At 50.3% G+C, this 16857-nt stretch overlaps 1 protein-coding gene across 2 annotated transcripts in view; it reads right to left on the reverse strand.

The window, feature by feature from the left end:
• The window catches only part of gli3 (GLI family zinc finger 3), a 56479-nt gene that overhangs the window by 36462 nt on the left and 3160 nt on the right, over positions 1–16857 (reverse strand). Inside the window, exons 1-2 of one of the 2 annotated variants that reach the window (XM_088363090.1) lie at positions 10477–10570; positions 8459–8632 (exon numbers count right to left, since the gene is read on the reverse strand). In XM_088363090.1, coding sequence (XP_088219216.1) covers positions 8459–8591 — 133 coding nt within the window. In that variant the 5' untranslated portion in view covers positions 8592–8632; positions 10477–10570. Of the gene's footprint in view, positions 1–8458; positions 8633–10476; positions 10571–16857 lie in introns of those variants that run through there. The other variant, XM_088363089.1, reaches the window with a different exon arrangement.

Raw genomic sequence — 16857 nt, forward strand, 5'->3', positions numbered from 1 at the left:
ATCAGGCTCACAGCGGGATTGTGTCATGCCAAGACTCCGCCGGCCCCCTCGGCCTCCCCCTTGTTCGCCCATCAGGGGCGCGGCGGCTGGAAACCCCACCAGCATGTCATCAGGACCACATTGTGATGGAGCAATGAGCAGGGGCCCGCTACAACTAAAAAGCCTGCCCCCCCCACCCTTTTGACTGGGGATAGTTACGCAGCTTTTAAGACTGTTCACTGCAAGTACATCTTGGCCTACATTCTTGGGCGAATCAAACACCAAGAGGTGCATTTGATGGCAGCTTCAAAGCCAAAGATTCCATTAAACGCACCGGGCCAATCGACTGCCGACGGTCACAAGTCGCCTGTGATGGGCTGTAACCTGTTACGCACTTCAAACTGTCCTCTGTAACAATGCCACGTGATTGCACACCCATGTAACTTCTCCGGTACATTATTCTCACATACCAACTACTGGAGCCATATTCAGGTCTGAGACTTTGACCAAAGGGCACCTTGGCTCACATTCTTAGACCCCGAGGGTCCCGAATTAGCACGGACTGAGACGGTGGCTCGTCGTAGATCTGGGAAAGCTTCCCAGAACGCCAGCAGTGGGCCCGAAAGGCAGAATCTTTACTTGTGACACACACGAGCCAGAGCGAGCCGGACCGGTCTGTGGCACTCCGATTAGCGCGGACCCGCCAAGAGAAATGGAACCGTGGCCAAAGCAAAGAAGTGGCGAGCCAACAGTTGGGATCCAGTCGAGAGGAGGGAAAAGAAATAAAAAAAAGCCACTCTGCACGACAGAGCAGCGAGCGGTTCATTCACTTCGGCTGTGAGTAGGCTTATTATTAAGTTTTTTTTAAACCTTTCACTCTTTGGGATAAGAGACCGGAAAATAGAAATAAATAAAAATGAAAAAAGTGAAACTAAAAATGTCAAACAGAGCTAATTGAGAGCACCCTGAAAGAGGCAGGATGCAGTCGCTTAATGAGTCACCTGCCCGCTAGCCATTGACTAGCACATTAGCTTCTAACCAAAGCTAGCGGGCTAATTTAACTTTTGACATTTGATAGCTAAGGAATGAAGGGGATCAGCCATTTATCTGGAACAGGATTACTCCCCCTCGCTGTTGCCAGCTTCCCGTCCATCCATACGCACACACACACACACAGACACACACACACAGACACACACACACACCCTCTTGCGAGCGAAGCCCGGATTCATTAATTTTCCTCCTGCTAAGCACTTTATCAATGCCTGGCGCTGTTCCGCCGTGGTCACTGCACGCCTTCCCGCCGTCCGCTGTGCTCTCGGAACTGTGACCCACACAGTAAGTGGGACATCGCCGAAGCACATTTTTGGAAGTTTGGAAACGCTCACAGTGGCATCTGCGGCGTGAAGCTCATTCTCTGGGACGGTAAAAAAAGAACGTCGAGTCGCTATTCTGGGTGATTCGAAAGGCGAGCTCTACACTAAACTCGCACTAGAAACAGTAAAAAAAATAAATAAAACTACAGAACCAAACAGAAGTCATGATATGTTTCCTTTAAGTGTAGCCAAGTGTCTGTACTCTGTCTAACATAACTCGCGAGCACCTGGAAGTCAACAGAGGAAACCATGGCAGAGACTCGGCACGATGGCGTCCAAATCAAAAACACACACTGGAAAGTTTGCACAGTGTTGAGTCTGGGGAACAGCGGCGCTATCGCTCACAAGAGGTGCGAGGAGCTCATTTGCATGGCGCATTAGTCTCAGTGAAAGGCCGAGTGGCTCTGTTACAAGTCGAACGAGGGGCTAAGCGCCAGTGTGACAAATTCGGGCAAAGTGAACGGCACAGTCGGGCCTTTCATGCTGCAGCTGGCAATACTCAGGCTGTCTCGCCCTTTGCCTATTTTATTTTTTTAACTAGCAAGAATGACAATTTCATTTCATGCCAACCTGGCACCCACAAGGAGGCACTGTTCTGGAGTCACCGATGCATTTGCATCGAGGTTTAGCCTAGCTCAGGCTTGACCTTGGCTGCTTGATAAAAAAGCCCCACCTGAAAAGTCCAGGTAAACCCTGGACCTTCCTTGGCCCACGAGACAAAACGTCTTGAGACCACAGTGTGGAAAAACCGTTACTGGTTTCAGAGTCCAAATATAGCAGCTCATGTCTGGCTTTTCCATTCGTGTCATCTCTCCCTCGTCCTTCAGCCCCCTCCTCTTTAATGACCTGTCCCTCTCCTGTCGCTCGCATTGCCTCTCACCTCCATTTTTCTAATCTGGACCTTACTTCACCATTAATCCCACATAAATATTGACTTGAGCCGCATATCTGCTGTCCTTATTGGAATGATTCCAAAGTGGTGTTTAAAGTGATCACCGCAAGCTCAAGGCTACTTTGGGATTTAAGCGTGCCGCGGTGTACCCCCCCCCCCACTTAATCTCTCCTCTCGTCACTCGTCGCAAAGTTTCCGCAATATCCTGCGTCTCCCCCCAACTCTCTCTGCACGAAGCTCCCTCTTTTCACCTCCAAGCCCCTCCCTCGTGAACTCCACGGGGGGGTGGGGGGACTCACACAGACCCACGCAGAGCTGTCCCAGAGCCAAAACCAGAAACAAAGAGCCCACAGAGAGGCCTAGACATAATATGGAGCGCCTCTGACAGCACTCCAAGATGAAGTCATGAGGTCAACCAATAGTTAATAATCGTGCCCCGAAGACGAGCGGCATCAATACCGCCATTTAGCGGCGGAGAAAAATGAGCGTCGACACGCATGTGTGAGTGTCAGCGGTGTGCAACAAGTGTGGACGGATAAAAGGCTTTTAAAAACGTAATCAGATACTCCAGCGGGTCCTTTGTGGATACCAAAGGAGGGAAAACTAAACTTTTGGCTATGCTCCAACTAAGTTGAAGCACAGCCCATCCCCCCGTCTCGTTCCTGATCGGAGGTTGTCTGACGAGAGACACGCCCGGGCAGTAATGGAGCCGTCGCCCCCTGGACATCGGCAGAACCTCCCAGATTCAGATACGATCGTGGAATCTCTATCAAAAGTGGACCAGACATTGAACTGACAGAAAAAATATTTCTTTCTCTTCAGTTCTGATTGGATGTGATGTCAATACAATTTTGTGAACTTGGGAGACCTTTGCAGCTGTGAAGCTAATCAAACCTTGAGCCCCTTTCCAGAGAACTCTGACTTTTTGGGATCATCTGGATTAAAGGACCAAATGTGAAAACATCCTGACTATGGTTGAAGTCTTCACATGCACGAAGACGAAAAAGTTTGAAGGGCTCGCTCGAGTTGGTGTTGCCTCTACAGACATTTGTTTCTCTGGCAAACTTTGTCTGCGCAACACATCTGAGTTCAATTCCCTCTTCTTCGGAAAATCAATTCCTCTCAGAGCGGGGCAAGGGGATTACATCGTCCCTCCCCGGATCCAACCCGACAAATGGTTCTTATCAGCTGACAGCCCCGGTTCCTCTCCGTCTTCCACGCCAATAGAGGCAACTCTTTTCGCACTCCAGACCTGAGGTATTTACGGGAGAAACAAGGATGGGAAGAAGAAAGAGCGTGGAGGGAGCAGGAACAGGGAGCGCCGCCCGCCGCCTCTCCGCCGTGTCTGCTTCCAATCAATCGCCAGGAATCATTGCCATGCTTTTTGCCCTTTGATCCCAACTCAGGAGAAAGAGAGAGAGATCTGGTTGGTAGGGAGGAGGGAGAAGGGTGAGGCCCAGGGGGAGTGGAAGTTGAAGGGGGAGATTAAGAGGATGCGGGGCCTCTTGTTCAGGCAAACCTGAAAGCTTGACTTGATCAAGTTTGTCAGAGGCTGAGGCGCGAGTTTCTGTCATGAGAATACCCACGGCGATACTCCATCGAGGTCGCCGTTTGTGGAGTTAATCATGACGTGGTCTCAGCCAAGCAGGCAAGGTTTCTTTAGATCCATATGAGGTTGTTTGAGCACAATGGCGCCACCTATGAGCCTGGAGTTTTGTCCTATATGAAAAATTCTAGTATTTGAGTAAATGTTTGATATACAGTACCGGACTCTATGCTACAAGGAACAGTCCAACTAGTTTTCTCACGGAATTACAAGCATAAATGAAAACTAACATTTAGAAAAGCCGCATCTGGCATCTTTTCTTGGCTGAGCTCTGCAATCTACCGAATGTCATTCAACTTGTGTCTATTTAGCCTTTAGTGCACACATCCATCTCAAATCCACAAGTAATTCCCCGGCCAGACTCGAACCTTTAACTAATTATATGTTCTCACCACATGATGATGTGTGTCAAGGAAGCATTTAAAACCCAAAACTGGAAAACGTTTTTGTCATTGCACATTTTCTTCTGATCAACACCAGATGCGGCGTGCAAAAGCCATTAGACGCAAACGTCGGTCAGCGCTTGAAGAGAAGGGCCGGGGCCACGCACTGCCACCAGGACTTTGGCGAGCACAACAGAAAGCGAGGGAAGGAACGCACCATAATAAATTCTCCTGGCAGGCTCGGGACGCTCCTGCTTTTGTTCCTACTGGCAGGGGGGAGGCCACCGATGCCTGACAACAAATGGGGAAAAAAGTACAGGCATAATCAACTACTGTTTTCCCGCTTTACGGGGCCCCTGCGCCTCCTGCTCTCAGAGGAATGAGATCCGGCATGGGTGGAGCGGTCTTGGGATGTTGCTTGGTTTACCCCAACCTTAACCCCATGACATCATATCCCGAGGGACAGGCTCATTATCCTTTTTTGGGGTTAGTCATTGGTCTGGGGACTCGTCTGTGACCCCTGGTGAACACCTATTTTTACTGACCCAGTTCGACCCAGCAGATCTATCTGCAGTCATAATCTCTCTTGTTGCAGTTTTCTTCAATGATGATTGTCTAACCTGTGACTAGAATTCTGGAGGTCCAAAGTTAGTAAGACAGGGTGAGAACCATTTCTGGCCACAGCTTCCCGACTCCCGAGGCCATCGAAGCAAGCGTGCATCATCGGCGAACGGAAGTTTGCCAGACGAGCGAGTCCAAGGCCGGGCTGGAAGGCTCATGTTCCCCTCCGCCCCGAGTAGCGGCGAGGCTAAGCTAATCCCGCGCCTCGGGCCCCGGCGAGGCAGCGCTGCCAAAGCCCGTCCCCCTGCTGCTGCAGGAAATTGCCTTCAGTCCAGAGGTCCGTGAAATGAGCGTGACTCGCTGGTGAAAGGCTGAAAGCAAAACACGCCCACAGTTTGCGTGTCGACAGGTACAATCCTAAATTATCCTCACGGATTCCGAAAGATTTTCGTGCATTTCAATGTATTATTTATGCAACAAGCAGGGGGTTGATTGGACACAAATAGCCAGTGAGAGGTTTGTGTGTCAGGCCCAAAACGCCTCCTCCATTGTGCTGTTTGACCCCCAGGCCTGGCGGTAGTCCCCGGAGGTCCCTTATCCCTCCATCAGTCCTCTCTCATTAGCCCTGCAGACGCAGAACCCGGAGCAAAGCAACTCGAAGGGGGCCCTCGCTTCCTCCTCGAATGCACACAGCACAAATACAAATAGAAGGAATCCCCCTCGGAGTGGTTCCGAAGCTCCGATCGCTCGCTGCCCGTGCCCCTCTGCTCAGACTTTTTATTCTTGAGCAACAAACGAGGAGATTTTTCATCCCTTTGGTGGCAAGGCGAGGAGGGAGGTGGACAAGGCGGAGATGGGGCAGAACACAGCGGAGAAACAGTTGATTATGAGTCCCATCAAGTGATCAATGATTTCATTAACAAGACGGATCACGCGGCTGTCATAGCGCTGGCACGGGCTGAGGGATGATCCATTTCCCCCAGACTCGCAGTTCCCCCCGCCTTGCCCTTTCGATATCCCCCTCCTGGCCACGAGCAAACAGGCGGGAGGGGAGAGGAGGGGGAGGTTAAAAATCGGAATGAAGCCTGCTTTTGACGGACGGTGGGGGCAGTCACGGGGGAGATGGAGGGAACTGCGGGGTAGGGGGGATGGGGGGGTGAAGGAGGCAAGGAGGAAAAGTGGAAATCCATTTTGAAACCCATTTTCAATTAGGGGTCCACAAGCTGTTATCACAGGTGTCCCAGAATGGCGGGCCGTAAGTGAAAATGTCTCCTATCCGTTTGTGAAATGAAACCTTATCTGGGAGGCACAAAGATGGCGGGGGACAGCGTATCTGTAAATTACTTTCCATCCGTGCTGTTAAGGGGAACTTTATTTCTGTCAGATGACACCCCTCCGCCACCCCCTCTATTTACTGTTGATCATTTAAATGGCCGCCTAAAAAGACGGCGGGCCGTCGACCCCTCGGTCCCGCACCCCCCCCTTGCCGCTCTTCACCTGTCAGATTTTCTTTCCTTTCTCCTTGAAAGCGTTCCTTTTGCTCGAAAAAGTTCCTGGCCAACCCCTTTGTTGTCCTTACTTGAACTGCTACCAACCCGCTCGTCAATTACACAACTTTTACAACATCTTTCATGAGCCTCTCATGATCCCTGCCCTACCCCCCAAGCATTCCAAGCCAGCCATTTTTTTTTAAAACCGCCCCACCAATAGCGACCATATCCTTTTTTTTTTTATCCCAACAAAAGAATCTGAAGACTTTGTGGCCCACCTGCCTGTTGAATAAGGAGAGAAGGAGTTGGGGCAAAGTGAGGGGGGGACCTCCGCTGAAGCCCCTTCCAATCACGGCATTGTTGCGGCGCAGTCGGCTCTTTTGAGTTGTCAGGAAAGAAAAAGGGAGTTTAGGGATGGGGGAGGCCGAGGTGGAGCGTGAGGGACACGCAGAAGAATGGCACACAGGATGAAGCCACCTTTTAGTGGCCGACCACATCAGAGGCCTGTGCCAACAAGGACAACTCGGTTCCTGAATGAAACTTCCAATGGGAGGGCGGGAATAAAACATCAGCAGACTTCAAACTATTCCGTTATCGTTCGGATCTCGGGCCCACAGGGTTACTGCGGACTTGGGCCTTCTTCCGATGAGGGGAACCCGGCCGGCGCAGAGGTGGTTTGGCAGCTGCTCACAATTACCTTTTTGTTTGGAAGGGGGATGCAGGTCAAAGTTGGGGGTCGTGTTACACCTGATAAGAGGTTATGAGTTCTGGCGGAGGGGAATGTGGCGTAATTATAACCGACCAAAGAATGCTGGCTGCCTTATGACTCCGATGATGGTCTTAAACTTCCGGTCCGGTGACTTTGAAGCCATGTAAGTAGACCCGGCATTCATCGACCTGTGTCGTTCTCACGGGATGGAGTAGGCTTTCACACGGCACCACGATTTCGGAGAATAGCTTCCGCTGATCTACTTCACGCATTCCCGGCTCTGATACGTCAACCAAAGCTAAGGAATCGGTCGTGGACCCCCCCTTCTAGCAACCTTCAGTAACTGTACCTTTCACACAGAACAATGAAAACCTCGAGAACTGTGAAGGGGTCTTAAATACAGAACAGGTGCAGAAACACAATAAATGCCAGTCTTTCAGATCCAGATCCGGGAACCTTGCCTCTACCTCCTGCAGTTTTCCAAACAGTCATTACATCATCAAGAAAAATCTACAATTACGGAGCCAAATTATAACCTTGTTTTTTTCCACATACCCCCCCCCCCCCCCCCCCTCCCCTTGAACGGGCCCCTTTAATTAATAAAGCTGCGTCAGCCATCCGGCAATAACTTTTCTCAGGACGCTCGGGGATGTTCGGTATTACTTTAGCCACTTCCTGTGATAACTCCCACACGGAGGGGGAATGTCGCCGCCACATTTTTACCCTGCACACAGGGCACTTGGGATTGTCCTGTTTGGCAGATGCTGCCGTTGGGGCCATCCACCTCCGAAGCCCCAAAACCAGTCCAAAATCCTCTTGCTGCTAATGAGCACAGCTGCAGCTTAAGGGCAGTGATCTCAACTCTGGTTTTGTTACATCTTTAGACTTTCCTGCCTCAATGTATACCTCGTCTGAATGCAAAGCGGATAACGAGGAGCGTAACGAGCTACACAGCATTCAGAAGAGCATCAATTGAAGGCATCGCTAGCGACAGTGTTATATACGGCGTGACTCACAGCAAAGCTTGGGAAAAAGGAGGTAAAGCAAACAGTCACGAGTTTAAATACAGCTTTTGGGAGTTGCTCAGAAATGATATCATCGCGGTTAGAAAAACAAGCAGCGGGTCACGGACATCTGCACTTAAATGTAATGACTGATTAGCTTATGTGGCTAGGACGTTTCTGTCTTTGACACCAGAATAAACATTTAAAAAGTCAGCAAGATGCTTATGACAATATTGAATTTGATTCATGAATCTAGATTTGTAACTTCTAGCTAGCCACCCATGATGTTAAGTAACTTACCAGGACACATTTGGGTAAAACACGATGCAGTGAATGTAGCAAGAAGGCTAACGGCTAAAGAACAAGGCTAGCTTTTACAATCGGCGTGAACTGGGGAACGGCTACACAATGTGGACAAAAGTCTTGGGATCATCAGACGATGTTGACGTGTGTCGTACCGTTGGACGTAGTGCTGGAGGCCACCGCCTTCTCGCTGATGTCATTGCGCGCCGACGAGCCCTTGGTCGCCACGATGGTCTCCACCCTCTTCTTCTTCTCAGCTGCGGAACTGGCCTGGGACTGGGTTTCCATGGCGAATGCTCATTCCTCAGCACCGCATGGAGACGGGACAACTGAGGGGGAGGCAAAGGCAAGAAGCTTTTAATACAGTTTCCAACTCAAACTGTACCAAAACTAAGTATGAGCTTCCGCAATGGTGCAGAGAACAAGAGTCGAGATCCATAAAACTGAAAACGAGCAGCTCAGGTTCATTCCTTTCTAGCTATCTAAAAATCTAAACTTATTTAGAAGTATGTCACCTTAAACTTCCGACTTCCTGCCAAGAAAAAACAAGCCGCAAACACAACAAGACGAGATCTGGGATCTGACAAACAAAGTAAAAGCGAGTGCAGATAGTCATGCTCGTGTTAGGCAGCGAGGAGAAACCTTAAGGGTATATACCGGAGTAGGAGTAGAAAAAAAAAATGAAAAAAATCAAAAACAGTCCTGGAAAAACAAGGATTGTTTGAAGGCCCCATTGGGAATATGATGGTGCCGGGCAATTTTTCTTTCAAAGAATAAAAGGTGGTTGAAGCTAATGCCGTCTGTGGGTTTAGAAGTGAGCGCCGCGCCGTAGCGTGCCGTCTGGCAGTTCGGCACCTTAGAGGCCGCCTACAAACACAACACCATCCAGGTCACGCAGGTCTATGATTATTAGCCAGACAGCAGCGCGCGTTAGCCTTCATTGACACATCGCTAAGTACAGGACAGGTCAACACAGAACTCAATAATTCATGAACAAGCTATCTAGCTAACTAGCGCATATGTAGCTTTGTCTAAACTAGCTAGCTTTCATGCTAGACGCCATGGAAAATTTTAGCCGAGACTGTCTAATTAGCCAACAGAGACATTTAATTGCCATGCGCTCTGTAAACATGCTTGCTTTATTACAAGCAGACTAGGGGGTGGGAAGTGTTTTGTTTTTTCTTGGGGGGGGAGGAAGTAGCGAGGGCTAAACTTCAGACAAACACTGCGCGCTTTGTTTGTTTTACTTTTTTTTTTTTTCCATGCATGTCATCTATCCTGACCCGTAACAGCAGGCAGCATCTGTAAGCGATTGCCAGCTAGCCAAAGAAAAAACAAAGAAGAAACGAAAACACACACACACTCATATACACACACGCACACACACACAATTACTCTCCGGCCAATCAAAACAGAATTAAACAAAGCTCGCCGTCTAATGGCTCCCACATGACACGCAGCACCGTCAAGCAGCTAAATGCATTTTGCCAGGATGCCTTGACTCGGCAAACAGCCCGCGGGCCATACGTTTCCCACCACCAAATTATAGTTATTAAAAAAAAGAAAAAAAGAAAGAATGAAAGAGTAAGGCATTGTTTTGTTGTTCCAGGAAACTACATAAAAAAGAGCAAGTAAATAAAAGATGTGCTGCGCAATAATAGATTACAAGTGGTTGCATGTCTTTGGAATTGCACAGAAGCAGCAACCTTCTGCAAACAAGCACGTCGGGATTTATCTGCGGGCCCCCTTTTGATCCGCACGTGAATGTTTTGAAACGATCGCTCTTGTATTTTTTTGGGGTAAGAGAACCTGTCATGTCATCATCCATTATAGGCTTTGCCCTGTTTAGTAGTGAGGGCAATTGTTTTGGCTTTGTGATCATGTTTATGGTGTGAAGGCCTATTTTAGCTTGAAAAATAACATCATTTTGTTAGAATAATGTCAGATTGTGGGCTTGAGAAAAAAAAAAAGATACTTTTTTCTTAAAAATAAACCTTAACATTACATAGGATTAAGGCAAGAGTTTATATATAAGATATTATTTCCTAGAAATTATTTTTTCTAATATCTATAATATAGCAAGACTGTCCTCTTTTTTTGGCGGGAGAAAAATGTTGAAAACTTTTTCAAACCATCCATAAAGGTCAGATTTGAAATTTGAAAGCGCGCTTACTAGCTTGTGCAGGTGTGCCTAATGAAGTGTCCCGTGAGAATTCCCGCACGATCCCAGCTGCCTTTCCACTCCGCCTGCAGTCTGATGATTAATCCTCATGTTGAATTTTCCTCACACTTGTAAGGAAAGAAGCGTGACGCTTTAAAAAAAAAAAAATGTGTTGACTGTTGCAACGTGCCCCCCCCCCCCCCCTGCAGGTGAGCTCCACCGCAAGGAGATGAAGCGGATAGCAGGGTCAAGTTTGCCTTTTGTAGGGGGCGGCGAGGGGCATTCTGCCGGCAAACATTCCCAAGTCCAGCCCAGTGGAGCGTGTCGGAGCGGCTTTTTGTGTGCCGGCAGCTACCGAGCAGCAATTAAAAGCCAGAACTTTTCACCCCTAATCCCGCTGACCTTCGCGGCACGCCCTTCAGATGCAGTTGCGCGCGCTTTTTTTGTTATTTTCATTTTATGTTTTGTTTTGCATCTTCATTTTGCGCCGTAATCCCTCCACGCAGAGAGCGAGGCCATTTAACAGGTTTAAAATGCTGCAATTCACACCAAAAAACATCCTTATTTTTTAAGCACATTAGGCAAATCAATTTAACATAAATTATACGCCCGCCCGGCGCACAAAAGGCGGCGAGCGGAATGTCAAATTCAACACATCAAAGTGAACAGCAAAAATAAACTCTTGTCTACTTTCGCTTTTTGGGTTTCAGCACAAACTTCCGGCACACACGCAAAACACAAAAAATGCGTACAAAAAAGACGTACACAAGAATAAAGTTGTCATTTTTCTTAGAAATAAAACGTTTAGGAAGGAAATTGCATTTTGCAAGAAAATCCGTTGGCATAATATTGAAAATATTTTTGTTTTTTTTTTTGTTTTTTTTTAATGAATGTGTGCAATTTCCGTGGTGAGATGTTGGCTTGGATTGGTCGCACTTTCTCCTCCCCTCCCCCTCCCCCTCCCGGCAAATACGAGCTGCTGTATTTGTGTTCATTTCATTAGGGGGACTGTTCAGTGTCGAGGGTCCCGCCGTCCCCCTTGAAGGAGGAGGGTGAGGGGCTGTTGGAGGGCGGGGTGGGCAACTGGGGGCGGCGCAGCATTCATCATCATTACATCAGCGACCACCGAGATCTGCTATCTGCGTCTTATCACGAGTGCACCGACGCCGCAAGTCGGAGGGGAGGGAAGCGATGGAGACGATTGGGACAGATTGCCAGTGAAAAGGGGGAGGGGGGAGGAGTGTGTGTGTGAGTGTGTGTGTAGGTGCCCCTGCATGCCTGCGCATGTTTTCCCGGGTGTGTTTTTGCAAATTTCACAGCTATGCCAACAACATGAAGGTTCTGCTGCACAGCTGGAACAACTAAAAACACTCCAGGGGCGAGGGGGGGGGCAAGGGGGATTGTGCTTGTGCTACAGGGGTGAGGAAGGGAGGGGGAGGGGGGAGGGCTGCTGGCGGCGTCTAAGCCCTGCAGCAAGATTATCCCAATCTTGCAATAAAAGCGAACGGCGCGCACGTGTTTGCATTGGATAGGGTGTTGGGCCGACCTGACCGGCAGGGCCCCTCCCAAGCTCATCTCACGTGGAGGCAGACAAATTTAGAGGTCAAAAGTTGCAATGTCATCAACAGTAAATTTGGATTTTAGTCTTGCGAGAAAAAAAATGCAAATATTACCAGGATAAAGTTAACTTTTGAAATGAGAGGCAATTTAATGCTAAAAAGTCATTTTGCATTTTCCTAAGAAAACTTTTCGGGCTTTAAGTTGCGCAATCAAATCCATTTCCGTGCTTTCAGGTCAGCGACTCGTCATTGTTTGCGGCAAGTTTTGCAGTCGGTCGTGTCGATTGCGAGCGGCGTCTGTTTATATTTTGCGTCAAGGACAAACAGTAGCTTTGAGCGGCGCTAATAGGATTACCCCCGCGAGCCGACGACCTCTCCACTTGCGGCACAATGCCACCGGGGGACCCGAGCGCATCTTACATTCCTGCCCAACAAACCCACACGATGTAATCGCGACGCTTACACAACGCCTCTTTTTTTTTTCCCCCTGTTTGCCGCGCCGGCTACGCGGCAGATAAGGCCCCGAATAAAGCCAGCACGGCACAATGGCATCCTCGCTGGTGTTGTCCCCGACTCCAAAGCGTATTAAAGTATTATTTCGATATTTTTGAGCGGTCGCCTTTGATGCGAGCGACACTTTCCTGACGCGCCGCGGAAATGCTTATTCAGCGCTGCGGTGGCGCAAAATGCAGATTAAGACACAAGGAAGGTCCTTGGGAAAGTTTTTGCTTGGCTCGACTTTGACTTGCGTGAGCCCTTAAATTGCCTCCTTAAATCACCTTCTGATCCTAAATTATTTTCTTTCTCGCTTTCCATCAGTTGATCCTGCCTTCAAATGATTCTTTCTGCATCTTTTTGGTTACCGACGACGTGATTAATGGCGACGTGGTGCGAGGGTCTCCGAGGCCGCGGGCCCGACAACAAGTGCCGGGGAGGGGATAATGCGCAATAATCACGGCGGCAGACAATCAGGCGAGGGCCTATTAGCTGAGCCCATCAGGAAGGCTAAGTGAGAAATGAGCTCTTCCCAAGCGCCTCCTCGATTCACCCCCTCCCCTCCCCCCAGTCATAATGTTTACTTGAAGACTGGGCCGGATGCCCCAGCGGCCGTTTTTATTGGCTCTGATTAAGTCCCGCGCTAGTCCCGGGCGACGCCATTTCAAGGCCATTAACAGCTTGCAAATTGGAGCCGATGAAGTCGTCGACTCCAAGTCGGGCCGCGGCGAGATGAAGTCCCACCCAAACGCACGCGGACGGCTGAGAAGGCGAGACGTCGGGATGTAAAAGAATGCACGATGAGGCCCGGCCTGAGATGCGCCACGGGAGGAATGCGGCGGGAAAAGGGGGTGGATGGCGAGGGGGGAGGGTGCGAGTGGGGTCTTTAATGTTGTACTTCCTGCACGGATGGGAAACCTTCCAGGGGGTAAACGGCGGGTTACGCATTCCGAGCGTGCCGAGAGCGATGACTTTGCTGCGGCCGCACATTGACTTTATCATGGCGCCTGCTCACGTGCTCACGTGATGTCTTCTCTTGAAGTGACCCCTTAAGTTACCCAAACTCCAATATGCCTTAAGTTACTCCTTCACTTACATGACTTACTTGGCGGAAGTTGTCTTAGATTTATGTGTGCGTGTGTGTGCGACTCAGAAGCGGCAGCGGTGGAGGTGCGCACACATCAAAAGCCGAGCGCGGATCTCATGATGAAGTCCCGCCGACTTTGGAGACGTCTCGTTCCCTTTCCTTTACGCGCCAGCACCTCGCTTCGATCCATCCTGACTTGCAGAGGGTGCACACACACGCACACACGCACACACACTGGGGGTCTCAGAGGATTTGCTGCACCTCACCTTAGCGCACACGCATGCACACTGACGGGAAAGTCTGAGCAGTACTGGGGGAGTTGCGGGTGTTGCAACACCCGCATTTTTTCCAGTTCTGTCTTGCCTGCGGCATGTCGGCCAAATGTAGGCTGACGTCAGCCAAGGGAAGGATGAGAGCGTCTTAATGAAGACGTGCGGGGGCTTTGCGCCTTAACTGGAAGTTGAGCGCAGGACAATAAGCTTGGCCGTCTCGACAGCACAGCGAAGACGACGGCCCCATCGCTCACCCGCGCAATCAACCGTCGCTCCCGGACGCAAGGCGGCGAGTCCTGCGGGTCCTGGTATGGAAATGTCCACAGCGATGGCAGCGGCCGCAGCGCTAATGGCTTATTAGCCCACGTTAGCTGGTTTGCATTGATTGTCCCCCCTCACCCGTACCCGCCAGAGGGATGACAGCGCTGTTGCAGCGTCGCATGCGGTTCTCTAATCACATGGCAGCTTGTTTCAATAAAGCAACATTAACATAAACCCGGCAAAGGCGTAAACCTGGCCGGGTGCGTGCGGGTGGGGGGAGCGACGGCAGATTAGCCGGTAACGCACGCCATATGCGGCGAGTCAGCACAGACCTTTTTTCTGGTTTCGCATTAAAAAGTCATTTTGAGGCTGGTGTGTGCACCCCAAAGCAACAGGTGGCGACGTAAGCGCAAAGAACTACGTCAAATCGCCATAACAAAATGCTTAAGGTCTTTCCAAAACTTTTAACCTTCAACATCCAAATAATTTTGGCGCACCCCTAACTGGAAGTTTATTTCCAAGACTCAATAACCGTGACACAATACAGATTGGGGTTCAAGGGGTGCATTCGGTGGCGAAAAAAAAAAGTGGGGGCGCACAGGTAGAGTCATATTCAGTAATGGGAGGAGACAGAGACTTAGAGGCGCCACACACACAAAAGCTTTATAAATAATTCTAAAAGCTAACGGGATGCCTTGTCAACGTGTGCCGTGGCTTCACACACATGCAAGAGAAGAGGAAAAAAAAACACAAGAAAGGTCAATTTTTGTGAAGACACACACACACGCGCACACACACGGAGAGCGGTGCACTTATCATGCAGGGCAGCCGAAGACAGCGGAGAGCTGTCATGTAAATCTCTTTGTGAAAGCAGCTTTGGGGGGTGCTAGTGAGGGGCTTACACACCGCTGAGCCCCGAGGTGCAGCTACACACTCCACTCCACTCCACTCAACTCTCTACCCCCCCCCCCCCTCAATCCCCCGCCACACCTCCCTTCGTGCTCATTCTCACACACACACGCTCACTTCACATATTTCCTGCTTTTTACTTTGTGGGGGGAAAAATGGGTCAGTTTGACCCGCAACGTACATTACTCGAGATTGCGCACCCACGCAACCCCCCCCACCCCCACCCCTGACCACAACCCGCCTCCTCGGGGTCCAGGTCTGGACTCCCAGAGGCTGCGGTGACTAATGTCCTGCCTGGGTCCAGACAATGACTGGGCTCACACGTGGGGCAAAAGTTGAGGAGGAATCAGGTGGCTGCGGGCTTGGAGGGGGGCGGGGTCAGCCACCTTTGACAAATGGACGCCTGGGTGGTGGCCACGGAAGCTTTGAACAGAAAGTAAGAGTGGGAATAGAATGAATTCTTTGGCTTTCTTCATGAATAAGATCTACTTCCCACAAGGCTGCATCCTGACATACGATTGTATTAAAAGCAAACTGCTCGGACGAGCGGGGGCCGTTTTTGCCGGCCCCCCTCCCCCCACGTACGTACACATGTTTTCCTCTTCTTTGTACATTTTTGCCTGTCAGCACGAGGCCGCCCACACAACTGCGCCGTAAAGTTCAGGCGGCGTGATGACAAACTGTTATTAAAAATGTCTCCCTCTCTTTCAAGGAACTTGGCGCCCCCCCCACACCCAGCCCACCTCAAGCCCCCCCCACAACCCTGAAAGGAACCGGGCTTTGTCTGCAAAGCAAAGGAGCGAGGTACCCTCCCCTTGCACCCCCATCCCCAGCATCCCAAAAACCGTGTTCCTCGCTCCCCGTGGAGTATTGTTAAAACACACCCCCTTCCCCGAGCCCCCCCCCTCCCTTAAACCAGCATGCTTTGCATGAGAAAAAACGATTAGTCTTCAAATGCAGCGCTGTCAAAAGGGGTGCGCAGGGAGCCGGGGGCAGAAGTTTGCTCCGGTAGTTGAGTTTTTTTTTTTTTTGTTTCTCTGAGTTGAGGACGACGAGGCGCCATTGAAGCCGCTCGCCCGCCCGCGTCAGCATTCTTCACAAGATACGAGAGCAAGAAGAACGCTCTCCAGCCTGTGCGGAAATGAACAGCAAGGAAAAAGTGGGCCCGGGTCAGGGGTGGGGGGGGTTCTTTCAGGTATTAACCCCGCGACATCCTGGACAATGGGCCCCTCGTCCACGTCCACTTAAAGATGCGGCGAGGCTCCAAAATGAAAGGCGACACTGCAAAGCAGTCGGGCCTCGGATAAAAACACTTTGGAGCCGTTTTTGTCCCAGGAAGAATCAGTTGTGTTGAACTTTATGGTGCACTCTGTGAGGACTTGATCTGGGGTTTTTTTTCATTTAGGAACTGCACGTTTTCTTCAGCAAGAGGTCGCAGGGGTCACAGAGCCGCTAAATTTGCTCGCCGCTATATCTGAAATGACGGCAGAGCCTCAGCCTCCTCCTCCCTGCATGCACCTTATCCAAAGACATCGCTCGGCTTGAAAGGTGCCTTTAGCAGCTCCTTGAAGCCGGGGTGGGGGGGGTCGGGGTCCCGCTCTGGGACAATGATGGTTGGAGGTTGCAGAGGGGGAGACACATAGCATATTAAATGGGCCGTCAGAGCTGGGCCGGTCCGCACGGAGGTACGAGATCTGAGGCATGCCCTGAAGGGACGGTCGGCTGGGGGATTAGCGGGCCGACGAGGAGGAACCCTCCCGCGTCCGCCCTTCCTTCGCTCGCTCGTACGCTAACGCCCACTTTTGCAACT

This window comes from Syngnathus floridae, chromosome 20, assembly GCF_059516105.1.
Source record: "Syngnathus floridae isolate MCC-2025c chromosome 20, RoL_Sflo_1.0, whole genome shotgun sequence".
NCBI lineage: Eukaryota > Metazoa > Chordata > Actinopteri > Syngnathiformes > Syngnathidae > Syngnathus > Syngnathus floridae.